The sequence below is a fragment of the Schistocerca nitens genome, chromosome 6, assembly GCF_023898315.1.
Source record: "Schistocerca nitens isolate TAMUIC-IGC-003100 chromosome 6, iqSchNite1.1, whole genome shotgun sequence".
Taxonomy (NCBI): Eukaryota; Metazoa; Arthropoda; class Insecta; order Orthoptera; family Acrididae; genus Schistocerca; species Schistocerca nitens.
The window spans coordinates 685898512-685917491 of NC_064619.1; the positions used below are offsets into that span (position 1 = coordinate 685898512).

Here is an 18980-nt window from a genome sequence, read left to right on the forward strand (position 1 = left end):
GCCAGGTGGAAATGGCATGGCAAGCCGTTCCACAGGACTACATCCAGCATCTCTACGATCGTCTCCATGGGAGAATAGCAGCCTGCATTGCTGCGAAAGGTGGATATACACTGTACTAGTGCCGACATTGTGCATGCTCTGTTGCCTGTGTCTATGTGCCTGTGGTTCTGTCAGTGTGATCATGTGATGTATCTGACCCCAGGAATGTGTCAATAAAGTTTACCCTTCCTGGGACAATAAATTCACGGTGTTCTTATTTCAATTTCCAGGAGTGTATGTGGTAGTCGTGGTGTGGATAATATCCACATCGAAACAGAACTTACGGAAAGATGCTGAGGTGAAGTTCGTGACATTATCCGCAAATCAATATCGTACAGTCGCCAAACGTGCCAAATATTGACTGGGGACATTTGATTGGCGAGAAGCCACATGATACCTAGGCGATAGGACGCCTTACACCATTATTCTCCTGTAAAATCATGCCCACAACCCCAGCCATCAACTCGTCTGTTGGAACGATGAACTGCTCATTGAACTCAGGCATTGTTAGGACTGACGCACTGGCCAATGCAGTTTTCAGAGTTTGGAATGCCTCTTCTTTCAAAGCTGCGTATTCAAACTTCCTCCCTTTTTCTTGAGGTTATTTAGTGGTACCTCCAGCTAGGCAAAATCACAAATAAATATTCTGAAAAAACTGGTCATGCCTACAAATCATGCTGCTACTCTCGTATTGTTTGGGGGTGGCAACGACTGAATGACATTAGTATGGCTCTGATCTTCCCTGGCACGTCTAGCAGAAACTAAGTGCACCAAGAAAGAAACTTCGGGTTGTACGTACTTCACCTTCGATGGTGTGACAATGAAACCAGCCTTGCAAAGATACCCTAGTACATCCCTAACATGTTCCAAATGTTAATCTAAACTTTCGCTGAAAATTACCAAGTCGTCTAGGTAGTGATAAACTCTACAAAACTTTAGATGAGAAAAAACCTTCTCTAAAATCCTGGAGAGCACTGCAGCCGCGCTCTCAACAGCCCAGACGGTCCCCTTTTGTATCCATAGAGGCTGCACTTGGTTATAAAAGCCGTTACAGGTTTTTGTTCCTCAGCTAGAGGAATCAGGCAATAAATGTGATTCAGATCAAGAGTGGTAAAAATTTTTGCTTTCTGAAGTAATTTAAAACAGCTGTACTGACTGAAGCACTACTTTTCTAATTAGTACTTGAACCTGATGGTCAGGGGAAGGCAGGATTCGGTTACGATTGTGGACGGGGCCGTAATCAGTTACTATTGGTTGCCTTTGACAGTGACGCACAATTTATTTTAAATCAGTAATTCCTGACTCAACAACAAATTTCAAAAAAAGTACCACACGTTATTAATGAAGGAATAAACAAGTGTGTAAATAATAGTGTTTTCAGTGCGTTAAAATTTAGCAAATGACCATAAAATACAGATACAGATAATGTTAAAAAAAAAAAAAAACAAGCCACTGTGATCATGGCTGAATATCTTACATGCCAGGAATGGCAATAAATTAAGAATTGCTTAAATCTCGCTGCAACTTACAAATTACAGGTACTGAAATATTAAAGGCCAGTCGCCACAAACACCACAGAAGGTACCAGTCGCTAGGAATGGCAGTAACTAAGGCTCTAAGGCTTACTTCTAAAATACAAATACTAAAATATGATTTTAAAGCAAGCGACCACAATCACGGCTGAAGGCCTTACACGCCAGGAACGGCAATAATATAAAAAAAAATTTGAAACCTGCTGTAAACCAGCAAATACAATAGAAAAAGTTAATTAAAAAAACAAGCAACTGATCCAGACGGTGCTCCATTAATCGACTTCTGAGAAGGTCCGGCAGCCAAAACATTCACGAGCGATAACAAAGGCAGCGAAGAGTTGCATTCACCTCACATGATGGTAATCAGACTAGTGGCAGTCTATTGAATGACTGATGATAATCTTGCTGTAGCTACCTGACGTCCGATAAACCAAATGCAACGATGGAACAATACGCCAAAGCCGAAACCGGCGGTCGGCGCTACGTCCCCAGAATACTATGTTTAGAGCGCCTGGAACGAGAAAGGAACCACCACCAGATTTCCGTCCGATTCCACAAACCCGAAAATCCGAACAAACAAATCACAGTACATAACACCAGACAAATCAACAGTAACTAAAACCCCACTCGACTTGCGTGCGAGGCAAAACGACATGTAGCCAACCAGACTCAGCAACCGCACGTCATTGCGGAAACAATCGCAAAGAGAGCCAAAACCAAGTACCAAATGAGTGACGTCAAATTCATTAGGGACACAAATGCACACTGAAATCACTGTGACAGCTCTGACGACAGAATGAAACCAATCTCTTCACTGCTTTATTAATTCATAGTTGAGCAACCACACCGTCTAATCACTGAGCCAAGTGCTTTTAACACAGTAGGGTCTCCAAGTACTAAGCGGTATGCAGATCCACCAAACTGCACATGACGGCGCGATGATGTTGGATCTGGTTTATGACGAGGTTGTGCACCCTCGCGACCACAGCCCTTCCTTCCGGCAGTCCATGCGTGCCGCCAGCGGCCCCGGCGTGGTCTCGCCCTGCGCATACCTGGCTCCTCCTGCGTCCCCAACCAAACTCGCCAACTCACACGACCTGGACGAACAACGACGTCGCCCCAAGGATAGGGCAACAGTTACTAAATATCGATAACCGCCGTTGCTGCCACTAGCAGACAGGCAATGCTTACGGAACCGAGTGGCGCCAGTCAACACGAGAAGAAGACAAACAACTGCAACCATGCCAACTAAACGATACTGTCTGGCCTCCAACAGAGGGCGGAAACCTACAAACAGCAGCAACGCGAGCTGCAGCACGGCTCAAATACGTGGTGGTCCACCACAGGATGCACGCCATGTTGGGCCGTGGGTACTGCAAAAATGGAAGAGGAACAGAGCGACGTAGATGACTGAATAATTCCCTTCCTAACCATTTCGTTTATGGTGACTTTCAACTGCTTTATGGAAGATGGCGGGTTCTTACTGGGATATTGCCTCTAAGTTCTAACTCTTATTCTTCCCTATTCACTCCCCCCCCCCCTCCCACTCCCACCCCAAGCGACTGGAGAAGAAATCAGGATAGTGATTACACAGCGCAGCCGACCAGTCTGTTCGGAAAGTAAATGACTAAACTCACAATAATTCGCTTGCCATACGCACTCTGGCTAGCACGCCTTTCCGACTGAAATTATAAAATCTCAAGGAAAATTTCCCTCTCCTCCAATCCAGAATCAGGCCCACTGTATGGATAAAATCAACCCGTTGAATGTCAGGAGCCGATACATTGCGAGCCACCTTCATCTTAATGACCCAAGTGAAGTTTTCAATGCACACCTTAATGGAAACTTCCCCAAAAACTGCATTTCGGCAGAATTAGTAACTCTACACGATTCTATTTCCCCAGCAAGATCACAAACCTTGCATATAGCACGATGGGCCAAATACCACTCTTACACTCACAAACTCCTAGAATCCAAACGGGTACACACTGGTTCGTTATTCAAACTAGCACACACAAATGGCACCCGTGAACTGAGTAGTACTACGATTCTTTGCAAAACAGAACTTGCAGCGAAGTGCCCTTCCCCTTCTGTCTCATGGTTTCTTTGTTTGCTGGAAGTTCCTCACCAAGTGACCTTACCTTTGGCAGCTATAACATCTAATAACAGATGAACAACATCATTGTCTGATTTCCTTACCCCACTCGCTACACACGTGTTGTCAGCAAGGGGCACGGCCTACACTTCTCAAATTAGTTTCTCTAAATCTTGAAAATTTTTTGGCTTCTCACTAAAAGACACTCTAGATCTGTCATTGGGACACATCTCCTCCAAAATATTATGAACAATCTCGTGCTGTCTGAAATTACGTTTAGCTCTGTCTTTACCTCTTTTCACATAATGCTGCAGCAATTCGTCAATACGTCCCACAACAAAGTAATTTTTTTTCTATTTTGTGATGTTGTCTGTGAGCTGCCAGGTAATTGTCACATTCTGATTGCCTGAATTACAAAAAAAAGACAATCTTTTACATGTCATCTCCTTGAAAGACTGCTCTAAAAGCCCCTGAACCATGTTACAAAAAACCTGATAAAATTGTCCATCATTCAAACCAAACATCTGTCCCGAATCCTATGATTCCGCCTGAAAGTAAAGTTACTGTTCAACCACTACATAACACGCCACTGCCAATACTGCACCTTCCCTCAGCAAACCTGCTAAAGAGTTAAGAAGAAATCTGTGCACCCAGTTCTTGACTAGTATGCTGACGGCACACCGGTTCCGCAGACAAGGATCCCCCTTCTGCTCCCAAGCCACCGGAACGGCTACTCTCCTACATTCTCGCAAGTAACCTCTCGGCTGATTCCTATAACTGTTTACGTCCCGCGCCCTCGATGTTGATGCTACGCAAATCCGTAACTCTGTTAGCATAATGTGACAAACGTGCTTTGAGTCTACTAAACAGCAAATTCGAAGGCTCTGATACCTAAGAAATGCTTCACTCACTTCAGGTTTTCACAGTTTGGGCTATGTCCAGCTCCTTCCCCCACTGGTGTGTCAGCTAGTGCACACTTTTGGAAATGTCACATCTAATAGTCAGTTCATAAATAATCTTCTCTTTGCGTATCTCTGCGACACGAGGCACCTCTCTCACAGACATTCTTCCTTGAAATACAAATAACAGTAAGTAGTTTCCACAAGACCAAGTAAAACCACAGAGAATTATTTGTTACTATTAAAAACAACTAACCGTCTAAAATTCAACACACACATCCCTACTATCGTCCTATTACGAACACCCCTATGCACGCCGAAAATCACGCTGTCACTGCCAAAGTACACTGATTTTACGAGTGGTGGTACTCAGATTGAGTGGCGTGCGTAACAGTTTGATAATAATTGTTGGTGTTGTTGTTGTGGTCTTCAGTCCTGAGACTGGTTTGATGCAGCTCTCCATGCTACTCTACGCTGTGCAAGCTGCTTCATCTCCCAGTACGTGCTGCAGCCTACATCCTTCTGAATCTGCTTAGTGTATTCATCTCTTGGTCTCCCTCTACGATTTTTACCCTCCACGCTGCCCTCCAATACTAAATAGGTGATCCCTTGATACCTCAGAATATGTCCTACCAACCGATCCCTTCTTCTAGTCAAGTTGTGCCACAAACTCCTTCTCTCCCCAATTCTACTCGATACCTCCTTAGTTATGTGATCTACGCATCTAATCTTCAGCATTCTTCTGTAGCACCACACTTCGAAAGCTTCCATTCTGTTCTTGTCCAAACTATTTATCGTCCATGTTTCACTTCCATACACTCGATACAAATACTTTCAGAAACGACTTCCTGACACTTAAATCTATACTCGATGTTAACAAATTTCTCTTCTTCAGAAACGCTTTCCTTGCCATTGGGAGTCTACATTTTATATCCTCTCCGACCATCATCAGTTATTTTGCTCTCCAAATAGCAAAACTCATCTACTACTTTAAGTGTCTCATTTCCTAATCTTAATTCCCTCAGCATCACCAGACTTGATTCGACCCATTCCATTATCCTTGTTTTGGTTTTGTTGATTTTCATCTTATACCCTACTTTCAAGACACTGTCCATTCCGATCAGCTGCTCTTCCAAGTCCTTTGCTGCCTCTGACAGAATTACAATGATAATAATTATCATTTCTTTATTTTTTAAAACCGCCTTAAATAGAATTTCTCTATAAGAGGAGTGACCACGCAGAGTAGCTTTGTACTAAATTACTAATTAAGAAACCACTTAGCAACAGACGTTAAAATATTATCAAAAGACTGTCTTAAAAGTTGTGCGTCACCTGTGGCATAGAAATTTAAAGAACTTTCTAATAATAAACAGCATAGTTTTCCACCAACAAATCTTAATAAAAAAGCAAGTGGATTACAAAATGTTCTAACTTCACTTGCTCGTAAAACACAAAACGTGGAAAATATTACATTTATCTTCTGATTCAATACAATGTCATAGGTTAGCAAGGTACAGTAAAACAGCCTTCAAGCCATATAAGAACAACTGTCTCTCAATACGCGGTGCAGTTGCTTGTCAGCAGTATATGCCCTGCGGACTAAGCAAGCGGGTCTAAGTGTGCCCGCACCACTCTCCTCGTTCCAATCATGTGACGAAGTTGTTCGCTCCAGACGAATTTTTGGTCGCCGTGAAGCGCCTTCCCAGCACTTGCAACCTCCGTATGGGTTAACTACAGGAGCTCGCGCAGGCCGAGTTGGCCTCTTTTAGCGGGAATTAGAATCTGCGGGTACTGGTGAGTGAAACGAGCCGTTACAATGGTGTCCAGTGCACTGAAGTAAAATTTATGAGATACGCGAAATGTGACAGATAAAGAATGAAGACTGAATTTGTTCAGCTACCGAATTAACAAATCAACTCCAGTACATTTTTACAAAAAATAAAGAGACGGCAATGGGCCGTTGACGACGACTCAACGTATCTACGAGATACTGGATGTTTACTTCTCATGATGCTTCATTAGCGTAAAAATCGGTTAAGCGTAATATATACACCGAATACGATCAGGACATTTCCGAATTAAAGAGTGTAAACCCAGTTTATCAGGACGCTTTAAAATGCATGTCGCCGTATAAAGGGCTGGATGTTGTGCATGGAAGGTCAGAGGAAGGTAAGGCAATCTGCATTAACATCTCCATAATGTACGGTCTGTGGGAGAGGATACTTCTTTGGGTATTACTAGAATTTACACCATCGCTGTCCCTTTCATGAACGGTGCTCGGAAAGAACGGCTGTCGGTAAGCGTCCATATGAGCTCAAATGTCGTTGATGTTTCGTGAGAAGTATGTGAGACGTACCGACATGTCCTTTGGTTCTTCACAGAACATACTTTCTCGGAATGTTACCAGTAAACCTCTTCGCACTACATCTCTGTTGTAGCATCTGCCGATGAACGTCCTACTGACACTCTAGAGCTTATTACGTGAACCCTTATGTCCTTTTCCTATATATTCTCTATATTCTTATTAGCCCCGTGTGGCGAGGTGAGGGCATGGCGGAGCCTAGCCGGCCGGAGTGGCCGTGCGGTTCTGGGCGCTACAGCCTGGAACCGAGAGACCGCTACGGTCGCAGGTTCGAATCCTGCCTCGGGCATGGATGTGTGTGATGTCCTTAGGTTAGTTAGGTTTAAGTAGTTCTAAGTTCTAGGCGACTGCTAACCTCAGAAGTTAAGTCGCATAATGCTCAGAGCCATTTGAACCATTTTTTGGCGGAGCCTCCGACATACCCCTGTGTGTGTCAGGGCGAGCAGCATCGGTTGGATTCGCCGACAATCAGATCTCTCGCTATGGGGTCACATGAATTTACTAAGACTGGAAAACTATCAGGATAGGAGTAGCCCTAGCAAACATGAGACTTGGGTGCTGTGCCTCACAAAAAATAAACGGGACATTCATCTAACTATGAATTAACCACACATGCAATTAACATTTCTCATTGATTCGTAGTGAACCTGTAGAGACTCGCAAAAGTGTTGGATACCGTAATATGGCTGGTCCTCACTGTGTGCTGCTAGATGCACGTTAATTCTTGTAGCCTGCTCGCTAACCCTGTCATCTATCACGATATTCAGCACTCAGATGCATGAGGCAGAGTGGGCGTTGAGGTCTGCTGTAGACTGCGGCGCTTCACCTCAAGTCTTCAAGAAGCGTTCCCTTCTGTCTCTTGAACCTAAGTCTGCTCTCCACCGTGCCTCAACACGAAATGTCCTCTCATGTGTGTCGAGCAGAAGTGTCTTCTCTGTATCACAACTGAGTTTGTTTGCAAGTCTGTGCAATTATCATCCGCCAATGGAAACGTCTCTGCGTTATTAGTGACCTATGATATACTTGTTAGCAAGTCAACATTCTCCTCTCCATGTAAACGTTTTGCAACTTTAACCAGTCATTACACCCTTAGACTGGCAGCTCTTAAAGCGTTATGACTTCCTTTCCTCGTGGCGTCTTGATATCCCTTACCCTGCTATTTGTTTAGGTTAACCACTCAGGAACCCTTGAACAACTTTTTAGATCAAAGAACATCTACCTCACTTAAAGTGGTGACAGAAAGGCGGCCCTGTGCTCTACAAAAAGAAAAGAATTTCTATTCACAAAATGAGCCCGCCGCTTCTCACAGAACTCTAAGATATTGATGTGTCACTGACTTCCCCTTGCATACTGCTACCGGAAGGTGAGTTCTCGGTGCAAAACAAAGTTCATTTGCCCGGATGCCTCCGTTTGTAAACACCACGACTCTCTACTGCATGCAGGTGTTCGTAATGCCACATTATTTCCGTTAAAGAAGGCCTGGACCCATGATATGCAGAGCGAAAATAATTATTTGAAAACGGAAAGAAGGCCAGCTCTGGCAGTAGCAGAGTCGGCAGCCAGTACCTGCTAAGGCTTATCGGCCCGCAACTCCCAGGAGGTCGTTCCTAAAATTGTGTCACTGGCGTGATCCATCCAATTTCGTTTATGACGTACTCAACACTGCTACAGGGAAAATTACATGCGAAACGTCCACCAGTAAAGAGAAGGAATTAATATGGAGGAAACTGGCAATCACTGACGTTATTCGTCATAATCGCAAACTATTTTATCAAGCGACGAAAATTAAGTTCGGATAGTAAGGATTATAAATCCATTTATGTTCAGTACATGAGGCCTGCTAGTCTGGCAACAGACTGCCACGTATCAGAGGATCGATTTGGCCAGATGACAATTCTGTAGCCGCGCGGTCTTGGGCGTCTTCTCACGGTCCGTGCGGCTCCCCTCGTCGGAGTCCTTCCTCGGGCGTGGGGGCGTTTTACATAGCGTAAGTTAGTTTAAGTTAGATTAAGCAGTGTGTAGGCTTAGAGACCGATCACCTCAGCAGTTTGGTCCCATAAGACCTTACCACAAATTTCCAAAAAACAATTCTGTAAGCAGTCATTTTCGAGGAAGAATTACAGTAGTGTCTCATTACAGTTCTTGCAACGGATGTCAGCCTGGCACTTGCTTTTCGTAGAACGAAATTTGTGAGGTCGTACGCTTTTACGTAAGTCCATTTGTATAAATTTTACCGGTCCGGTTGTTTCAGGTGGCCCAACCTTGCAGCTTCACTTCTGCCATTAACTCCCTCCTACCTCCTAAACTTTATGCCTTGCATTAATAGCACTCCAGGAACAAAGGGTTGCGGGGAAATGGCTTAGCTATAGCCGGTCGCATTGTGCCCACAACAAATGTTCACTTTGGTGTATGAAGTGCGGCCGCGCGGGATTAGCCGAGCGGTCTTTGGCGCTGCAGTCATGGACTGTGCGGCTGGTCCCGGCAGAGGTTCGAGTCCTCCCTCGGGCATGGGTGTGTGTGTTTGTCCTTAGGATAATTTAGGTTAAGTAGTGTGTAAGCTTAGGGACTGGTGACCTTAGCAGTTAAGCCCCATAAGATTTCACACACATTTGAACATTTTGTATAATATGCGACAATTTCAAAATTCCTGGCAGGTTAAAACTGTGTGCCGTCCTGTGCCTCAAACTGGGACCTTTTCGTTTCGCAGGCAACTGCTCTAACGCCTATGTCATCCAAGCAAGACTCATGACCAACCCTCAGGGCTTCATACCTACGAGTATCTCTTTCCCACTTTCCAAACCGCCAGGAAGAACTTCTGTGAAATTTGACTGGTGGGAGAGAAGTACTGGCGGAAGTAGAGCTTCGTGGAAGGGTCGTGAGTCGTGCTTGGATGACTCAGGCGGTAGCACAGTTGCCCGGGAAAAGAAAAGGTCCCACGTCCGAGCCCCAGTCCACACACAGTTTCAATCTGCTAGGAAGTTTAATCCTTTATTCTACATTAAAATGCAACTTCTTGTATAACACGCTGGACAGTGTCGCTGAAAGCCCAGAGGAACTTTCAGAACATAGCACTTCGAATAGAATTCCGTCTACAAGAGCACTGATGTGTTTAAAACAGCCATCGATCTTTGACTGTTGTGGTACCACAGAGATAACAAGGCGCAGTGCTGCGAGTGTGTGAGGAACTGTCCAGCCCGCTTAGTAATTACAGTTTTTGTTTCGATTGCAGTCCACCCGCTGATCCAAGTGCCGAACCAGCTGGTGGGGGCGCCCACCGGCACGGACGTGGCCCTGCAATGCCACGTCGAGGCCTCCCCCAAGGCCATCAACTACTGGACGCGCGACACGGGTGAGTACAGCACATTACCGGCAGCTCGAGCCAGTCGCGCTGCTGGGCACGGCCAGCTTCTAGATCAGACCCGTCGCAGGAGTTTATGGAAGTATTATACGAGGGTGAACCAAAAAGACAGTTTCACTAGCTTGCCGCGAGAGCACGCCGTTTGTCGTGACTGTGGCCAACGTGTAGCACGCGACAGTAACTGCTGACAAGTATGATAGGATACGTGGTGTTGTATCCAGTCCTCTTGTAGGTGCAGAGCAGGCTAGGCCCAATGGAGCGTCAACTGGACGTTCACTCCAAATTGGAAGCGCGTGCGCAACACTCAAGACTTCTATGAGCTAAACGACTCAACTGCACGGAAAATTCATCGTGAGATCACCGCTGCATATGGTGGGCGTGCAATCTCTCGTCCAGTTATTATAAAATATTGTAAGCAATTTGACGCTGGGCGCACTGATCTCACTGACGAATATCGCCAAGGCAGGCCAGCAACGCCCAGTACCGTTGCAAATGTTGACCGTCTGGGTTTATCGTTAGAGAGAATCGCCGCATAACACTGTAGGAAATTGCCAGCCTGCTGAACATTTCGCGTGGCAGTGTGTTCTCCAGCACCTTGGATATCGTAAACTGTGTGCCAGATCGGTCCCACGGCTGCTCACCGATGTTCACAAGGGACAGCGTTTCCAATCGTCACTGGCATTTTTGGGACTGTATTCTGTGGAGGACAACGCGATTCTGCGGCGAATCATCTCAGGGAATGAAATGTAGATCCACCGCTTACCACCCAAAACAAAGAGAACGTCGTTGAAATGGGTGCACACCATGTCATCAAAACGAAAGTGGGCCAAAGTCCAACCTTCGGCAGGAAACGTGATGGCGACAGTGTTCTTTGACGTGGAGAGGCTGGTGCACGTGGAACTTATGCCGAGAGGCACGACAATCAACTAGGCTTCGTATTGTCAAACGTTGCAGTCGTTGCCTAAGGCAATTAAAGAAAAGCGGCGGATAAAACTGAGCGCCGGTGTCATTTTGTTGCACGATAACGCAACACTGCACGCGGTTTGCCAAATATCAGGACTGCTGCAGCGATTCAAGGGGGAGGTATGGCAACATCCTCCATACAGACCAGACCTAGCGCCATGCGATTATCATGTGCTAGGCAAGATGATGTCGGTGGACGAAGATTCCGAAACGATGAGGAGGGCAGCCGGCCGCGGTGGTCTCGCGGTTCTATGCGCGCAGTCCGGAACCGTGCGACTGCTACGGTCGCAGGTTCGAATGCTGCTTCGGGCATGGGTGTGTGTGATGTCCTTAGGTTAGTTAGGTTTAAGTAGTTCTAAGTTCTAGGGGACTAATGACCACAGCAGTTGAGTCCCATAGTGCTCAGAGCCATTTGAACCATTTTTTCGATGAGAAGGTGACAGCAGTCGTATCCAGGTTGTTGCGTAGCGCTGGAGGTGGTTTCTACGCATCCGGAATCGAAACGTTGGTTACCCGTTCCGAGAAATGTTCACAGTATCTTGTGGCTTACGTGGAAAAGTGAACTTACCCTCCATATTGTCATAGCCGTTTTGCCTACGTGTATGCAATTTAATAAATGGCCCTAACTTGGAAGTTTAACTTACTTTCTCATTCACCCTCGTGTGTCACCAGGGCCGTATATATCATCCGTTGACCCACAGGCTGATCTCACGGTCCGCCCATAGCAGGGGAAATATTTTCATAAGTAAGTCTAATAATACTGCATTGCTCCTTAAATGCCTTTACTTTACAAATCACTCACGGTGAGCCGATTTTGGCATACAGTCATCATTAGATGTTATGTTACTACACTGTACATAAGTAACTGATGGTCTTAATGTAATGGTCTGTAGCTATGATAAGAAAAATTATAACAGATTCGTTTGGAATTTTTACCTTATTTGTATTATCGTTGCTGCTATGTCCTGTCTTTTTTTAGAATTATTAGGCTCTGTTTAGGTGTACGTTGGAGGCGTATATCTGAATTCAGTCAGTTTTTATGCATGATATTTTTCTCTTGACAGCTTGGATGACAGTTGATCAGCAATATCAATTGTTTACATAGTTACGATTATAATTAGGTGATGTGTGGAAATTGTTATTTTTAGTTATTTTTATTGGTTTGCTACTGATTGTGTTTTGGCTGGAATTTGTTTTAGTCCTTGTTGAGATTTTTGTGTTATACTTTTATTTTTTAAATAATGTTGTTATTGTGCATCTTCATGTTTTCGCAGCGTAAAGACTGTTCCATAAAGTTATGGGCGTGCAGCCCCACAAATTCAGCTTCTTCTTCTAATATTTCGGCTGAATACCGTCCAGCCATCTTCAGAGGGGGCCGAGGTGATTGACGCCCTAGCACTTGCTGCGTCCTTTTAAACCCGTGGACCGCACCACTGCCTATGCGACCAAAGATACACAGGGCGCCAGAGACGTTGATAGGCGGCAAAGAGGTGTAACATATGCATGGAAATTAAGTCTATGGCCACGCAGTCGTTCCACACGGCGATATCGATGTGTCACAGAGAGCTGCACCGTCACGACGCCTTTGTGATTTAATTTTTACGGAGGACATTTTGAGGAGAAAGCTCTGGAATCTGCTAGCTTGAAACCGACAGTATTCTGGAAGTATGTTGGTGACACAATCGTCTCGCTGAGCTATTTATTCTAAGATTTTTATTTCCTTTTGAACTTCTTCATCTTCTAGTGCAAAATTAATTAATCTGTTAAGCATTGTGTGGAAGAATAGGAGGATGTGGGCTTTGCGATGACATGAGTGTGCACTGACGATACAGTCTGTTGTGGTACGCTTTCTGTAAATTTCTTAGCGATGTTTGTGCTTCTTGTTTTTAATGGTTAAGTCGAGAAACTTACTTGTTTTGTTAGTTTCGTGTTCTGTGATAAATTTGAGTTTGGGGTGTAATTGATTCGGTACTTTATGTATTTCATCTGTGCCATTAAGGTTACCTTCCATAAGTGACCTTCCATAAGTGTTGAAGTGTCGTCTCCGTATCTATAGTAGTATACGATTTTTTTATTTGTTGCTTTTTTATTTTATTTATTTATTTATTTATTTTTTGATCAAAGAATTTTCCTGATGTCTGATGTCTGTTATTTCCTGGACCCTAATGTTTGCGTATAGCGTAGTAATGTTGAAAGATACAAATCTTGCATTGGGGGGTATTTTTATGTCTTTGATGTTTTTAGCTAATGTTTTGGAATTCCTAATGGTATATTTTTTGTCATACGTGTAAAATTTATTAAGGAAGATGTTTAATATATTCCTTATGTAGTATGTGAGGCTGTTAACATTGCCTACTGCAGGACATATGGGAACAATCTGGTTTTGTATCTTTGGGCGTGTGTGGATTTGTGGTGTTTTAGGCTTCATTAGTATACATGACCTTCTTTCATATTCTGTAAGTATTGTATGACATGCTTTTATTGTTTTCTTTGTTTGGGCAACAAATGTGTTTGTGGGGTTTCTGTTTATTTATGTGATACCATTGCTATCAAAGGAACCGTTAACTTCTTGTATGTAATCATTTCTGGTTGCGATAACTAGATTATTGCCTTTATGTGATTTAATTGCTAGGACGTTGTTATTCGTCAATTTTTCATTAATTTGGCGTAATGGTTTGTTATATGAATAGGTATTGTATCTTTCCCTGAGTTGCAGCTCTCTTTCTGTTGCATTCGCTATTTTGATGGTAATTACACTGTGTTGTTTTATAGGTAAGTCTACCAAGTCTAGTACTACTTTCGCAGATGCTATTAGTTGTTTTTGTTCCGTAATGAGGGGTCCAGTTTCGACAGTACACTTTAATCCTTTATCCAATAGTTTGTACTCCTGGTAAAGCCTATAACACAGCATTTAAGGTTCATTATGTAACTATATGAAATTTTAAAGCATAGTAATTCTGGGAATTTTATTTATTCCATTAAATTTGTTTGCTTCATCTCCAGTATCCTGTAAATGGGTATCTACAACAGTACTAAAAGCATCACAGACATGTTTACAATATTCAGTATAGGGACAATGCATTTTCCAACCCCCCCCCCCCCCCCCCACTCATACTAAACATGTAGGAATGTCTCAGTCTCAGTTGAGCCAGCGAGTCTGTAATTGGTGGTATAAGGGGCATACAGTATAACTGGTCACGCTTTCTCACCCGAATTTTGCGATAACTAAGCCAGTCTGTCCTTGAATTGATGTAGTGAGCGGCCGAATAGCAATTCTTCGCAACTGTTATGTGGAGATGCGCTCATAGTTTTATGTCCCCTTGCAGAGCCATTGCAGCGCCATTAGATTCTGGAAGTACAATACTACTGTCTATGTTTTCTACACCTACATCTACGTCTAAATAGATACTCAGCAAGCCACCATACGGTGCATGGCAGAGGGTACTGTGTACCACTACTTATCATTTCCTTACCTGTACCACTCGCAAATAGAACGAGGGAAAAACGACTATCTATATATCTCAGTATGAGACCTAATTTCCCATAATTTATATTTGGTGTCGTTTTGCGCAATGTTTGTTGACGGCAATAGACTCGTTCAGCAGTCAGCTTCAAATGCCTGTTCTCTAAATTTTCTTGATAGTGTTTCACGAAAAGAACGTCGCCTTCCGCCAGGGATTTCTGCACCGGTGTCATATATGCTATCGCCTTTACAGGTGAAAAACTCTGTCCTAAAATTCCCCAAATAAACCGAAGTCGACCACTCGCCTTCCCTACCACAGCACTCAAAGGCTCGTTCCACCTCACATTGCTTTGCAACATTTTGCCCAGATATTGAAAATACTTGAGTGTGTCAAGCAGTACTCTAGTAATACTCTATCCGAACACAAAAGATTTGAGCTTCCTACTCATCCACATTAACTTACTTCCATTCACATTTAGGTCTAGGTGCCATTAATCACACCAACTGAAAATTTTGTCTAAGTCGTCTTGTATCTTCCTACAGTCACTCAACTTCGACACCTTGCCATACATCACAACAACCGCAGATTGCTACCCAGCCTGTCCACCAAATCATTTATGTACAAAGAGAAAAACAGTGGTCCTATCGCAGTTCCCTGTGGCATTCCTGACGAAACCATTGTCTCTGATGAACGCTCCCATCGAGGACAACATACTGGGTTCTATTTTTTAAGAAGTCTTCAAGCCAGTCACTTATACGTGAAATTATTCCATATGCTTGTACCTTGGTTAATAGCTGGTATGGGGCACTGTGTCAAATGCTTCCCGGACGTTTAGAAATATGGAATCTACCTTTTGCCCTTTATCCATAGTTCTCACTACATCAGGCGAGAAAAGGGCAAGCTGAGTTTCGCACGAGTGATACTTTGTAAGACCAAGCTGATTCGTGGACTTGGGTCTAAAATGACCATAGCCCATGTGTATGTGCTTTATGAACACCTCCATAATATGTTCAGGTAAACATAACTTCCTATCCACACGAAATTGGTTCTGCAGTACAATACCCTTTTTTCTGTCAGTTAATATTCCCTTATTTTGGGCTCCTGATTTTCTTCCCACTTCTGCTTCACGACAAGCAAAATCAGATTTTTTCTTCTTCCTTTTTGATATTTCTCAAGATTTTTGGAACCTTATTTTTTTTTGCTCTTCCCTGTTTATGTAAAACAAACATTTCCCTGGAATCTGATTCATTCTGTTCCTCTTGTTCCATTCCTAATGGCAATTATGACAATACATTTGCCACTACATTGTCCTCGCCAGTACTATAACATATCAAATTGGAATTCTTGAAGAGAAATTGCCCATCTGGTAAGTCTACCATGTCTCAGTCTACAACTCTTAATAAATGACAGTGCATTATGGTCTGTGAATATGTTAACTTTTGTACATATCAAATAGTGTCGGAACTTTTTCAAGGGCTACACAGCTGCTAATGTCTTTTTTTCAGTTACTGTTTAGTACCACTCACACTTAGTTAACTGTCTGCTAGAAAAACTAATTGGTCTCTGTTCCACATAATTCTCAGGCTCAGTTACTTTGAATGCATGTGCTCCAATTCCAAAATCGGAACTGTTAGAAGATACACAAAACTCCTTACCTAACCTAGGCTGAAAGAGTTTTCTACCTTTACAGAGAGCCTCCTTAATACTATCAAATTTTTTCTGACACTGTTCTGTCCATGACCATGCTACATTCTTCTTAGTTAAAGTCAAAATGGCTGTTGCATTTAGTAGCTTTTCACTCCCAAGCTTGCAATAAAAATTACAGAGACTAAAAAAAGACTTCAGTTGTTTCTTATTCCCTGGTTGCAGTAATCCCTTGACAGCTTCTACTTTAGCAGAATACCTGATACCTTCTGCTGATATAACATGCCCCAGAAACTGTATTTCCAATTTTCCAAATTTGGATATGGATAAGTTAAATATAACATTACCTCTTTGGAAGGCCTTCAGTACTTCCTCCAAAGTTCGATTCAATTTCTGCCAATTGCTGGTTGCAGTTAAAATGTCGTCCATGTACCGAGTGGTTTTAGATAACAGCTCCTTTCCATGTATGGAATATAAACTCATAAATGTGCCCACTGAAATATTTAGTTCAAATGGCAGTACCTTGAACTGATAGCATCTGCCCTTATACATAAAAGCCGTAAATGTCCTACAATTTTGAACTAATTTTATCAGCCAAAAACCAGTTAGGTCCAGACTGGATAGCACCCTAAGATTTGTGCAATAATTCCTCTGAAGTTTCTGGTATATCATTCTCAGGTTCTATTACGTTATTTCCTACCCCAGCATCCAATGTAACTTGTCCTGAACCAACTTTTTTGATAATGTAAACTAGTGGGTAATGGTACTGACTGGTTGATCTCTCCATAATCTGTAAAGACAATATACTCTGTACTTCCCTATCTGTGGCCTACTTTTTGAAAACTGGAAAGTGGTTTCCACTTGAAAGGTTGATGTGGCTTCACTTTAAATTAATAAGGTTATCACTTCATTAATCCTGGTGTATCAGAAAATTCTTCTTTATATTTTAACAACACATTTTAGCTCTCTTTTTCCATCTGTATCAAAAACATCGGTATTCTTTACTTTATTCTTTATATAATTTACTATCTCTGAACCAACCTCACTCTGATTCTGATTCCCTTTCTGCTGTGGAGTACCTTCCTCTTTATCAACTTCCCACTGAAAACACTCATGCATCATTTTTAAATAGTACTTATTCTGTGCTTTCACTTTGGCACTAACCATGTTACCGAACTTAATTTCTCTCTGAGTACTGTTCACCATTAGGGTCATACTACACTTTCCTAAGTCTGTAATTTTTGGCTGTCCACCAACAAATGTGTCCCTATAATCAATCCAATACAAAGATTTTGGACCACCATAGCACAAGCCTCCAATAAAATTCCTTACTTCTAATAACAGTTGATCGTTTATTTTCTAACTTCTTCCTCCTATTGTACCTATAATTTTTACTACCTGTATCAGTAAAACAGTTGCTTTAATTCAGCTAATTTTCACATCTACAGTCATTTGGTATACCTCTTTACTATTACCTTCTGTAATATCTCCAAGACTTATCCTTATGAACCTCTTCATAGTCAATGGTCTGTCACTTATCTGAGCATGTGTTCGGACCTCACACAACCTCCTTACTAGTTTTCCCTTTCCTGGCCTCCCTTTTGTGGTTTCTTTCTGTCCTGTCATCATTACATCTCTTATTTTGTTCTTGATGTTGCCTGTTACTGTGATTATTATTATCTTCTTGGTTCCAGTCTCTTAGACCTGTCTGTGGAAACCATTGCCATGTCTCTCATTGTCTTTCCCATTCTGATTTCTATTACATTCCCTCTGCTCATTATAGTTTCTGTTTTGTCCCACCAATTATTACTTTCTCTCGATCTCAAATTTACTACTCTCCAGTCATTACTGGATGTTTCCTCCCCTGAAATTACATTCAGCTGTTTTGAAGTTTTTAAAATATCTTCTATTTTCTTGTTCAATGTCCCTATTAATTTTTTCTGAACACTCACTGGTAGTTTGACCAATAGTATAGGTGTCCCTCACTTAGTGGTTTATATAAATACAAGTTCTTCTAACAGAAACTTTGAAAAGAATCTTTATAGCTGTCATACCCATCGCCTAAGAAGTTTCTCCGCTGGAATTCGCTGTTTCTATCATTGGATTGAGTACTGCTGGATAAGTACTTATCTAAGAATTTTTTAATAAATACGTTGTACATTTCACATGATTCGCCAGCTCTCATTCCTCATGAAAGAGCATCTCCTTCCTTCTGCTTGTAGCACTTCCCATCTTCCTCCTTTTGTTCCATTTTTGGTAATAGACCTTGAAACTGTTTCTCTTAAGCTGTAGAATGAAGTTTCTCTTTTGCCAAAAATTATGTAATGTACAAAATTTTAGTTATTGGTCTTCATTTGTATTGTTTCTACTATTATTTACATAAATAATATCTTTTAACTTTTAATCTAATTTCTTTTCAACTCTTTCAGCAAAGATATTAGTACCTCTATTAGTAAAATCAGTGACCTCTTTCTGAATACTAGCTACTTTTGTGAATATCTCTTTCGCATTTGTTCCTACTGAAGATATTCTATTAGATTAAGCCATCTCTGTTTCATCTAAATTTTTATTTACGTTGAAGATCGACTCATTACATTTTAAAGTCTTATTGCCAAAAATCTGAT

General features: G+C 42.4%; 1 protein-coding gene across 1 annotated transcript in view; it reads left to right on the top strand.

Annotated features, from left to right (window-relative positions):
- Positions 1-18980, top strand: part of LOC126263567 (lachesin) — a 576851-nt gene that overhangs the window by 380032 nt on the left and 177839 nt on the right. Inside the window, exon 5 of the mRNA XM_049960659.1 lies at positions 10157-10276. Within this exon, the coding sequence (XP_049816616.1) occupies positions 10157-10276 (120 nt within the window). The remainder of the gene's footprint in view (positions 1-10156; positions 10277-18980) is intronic.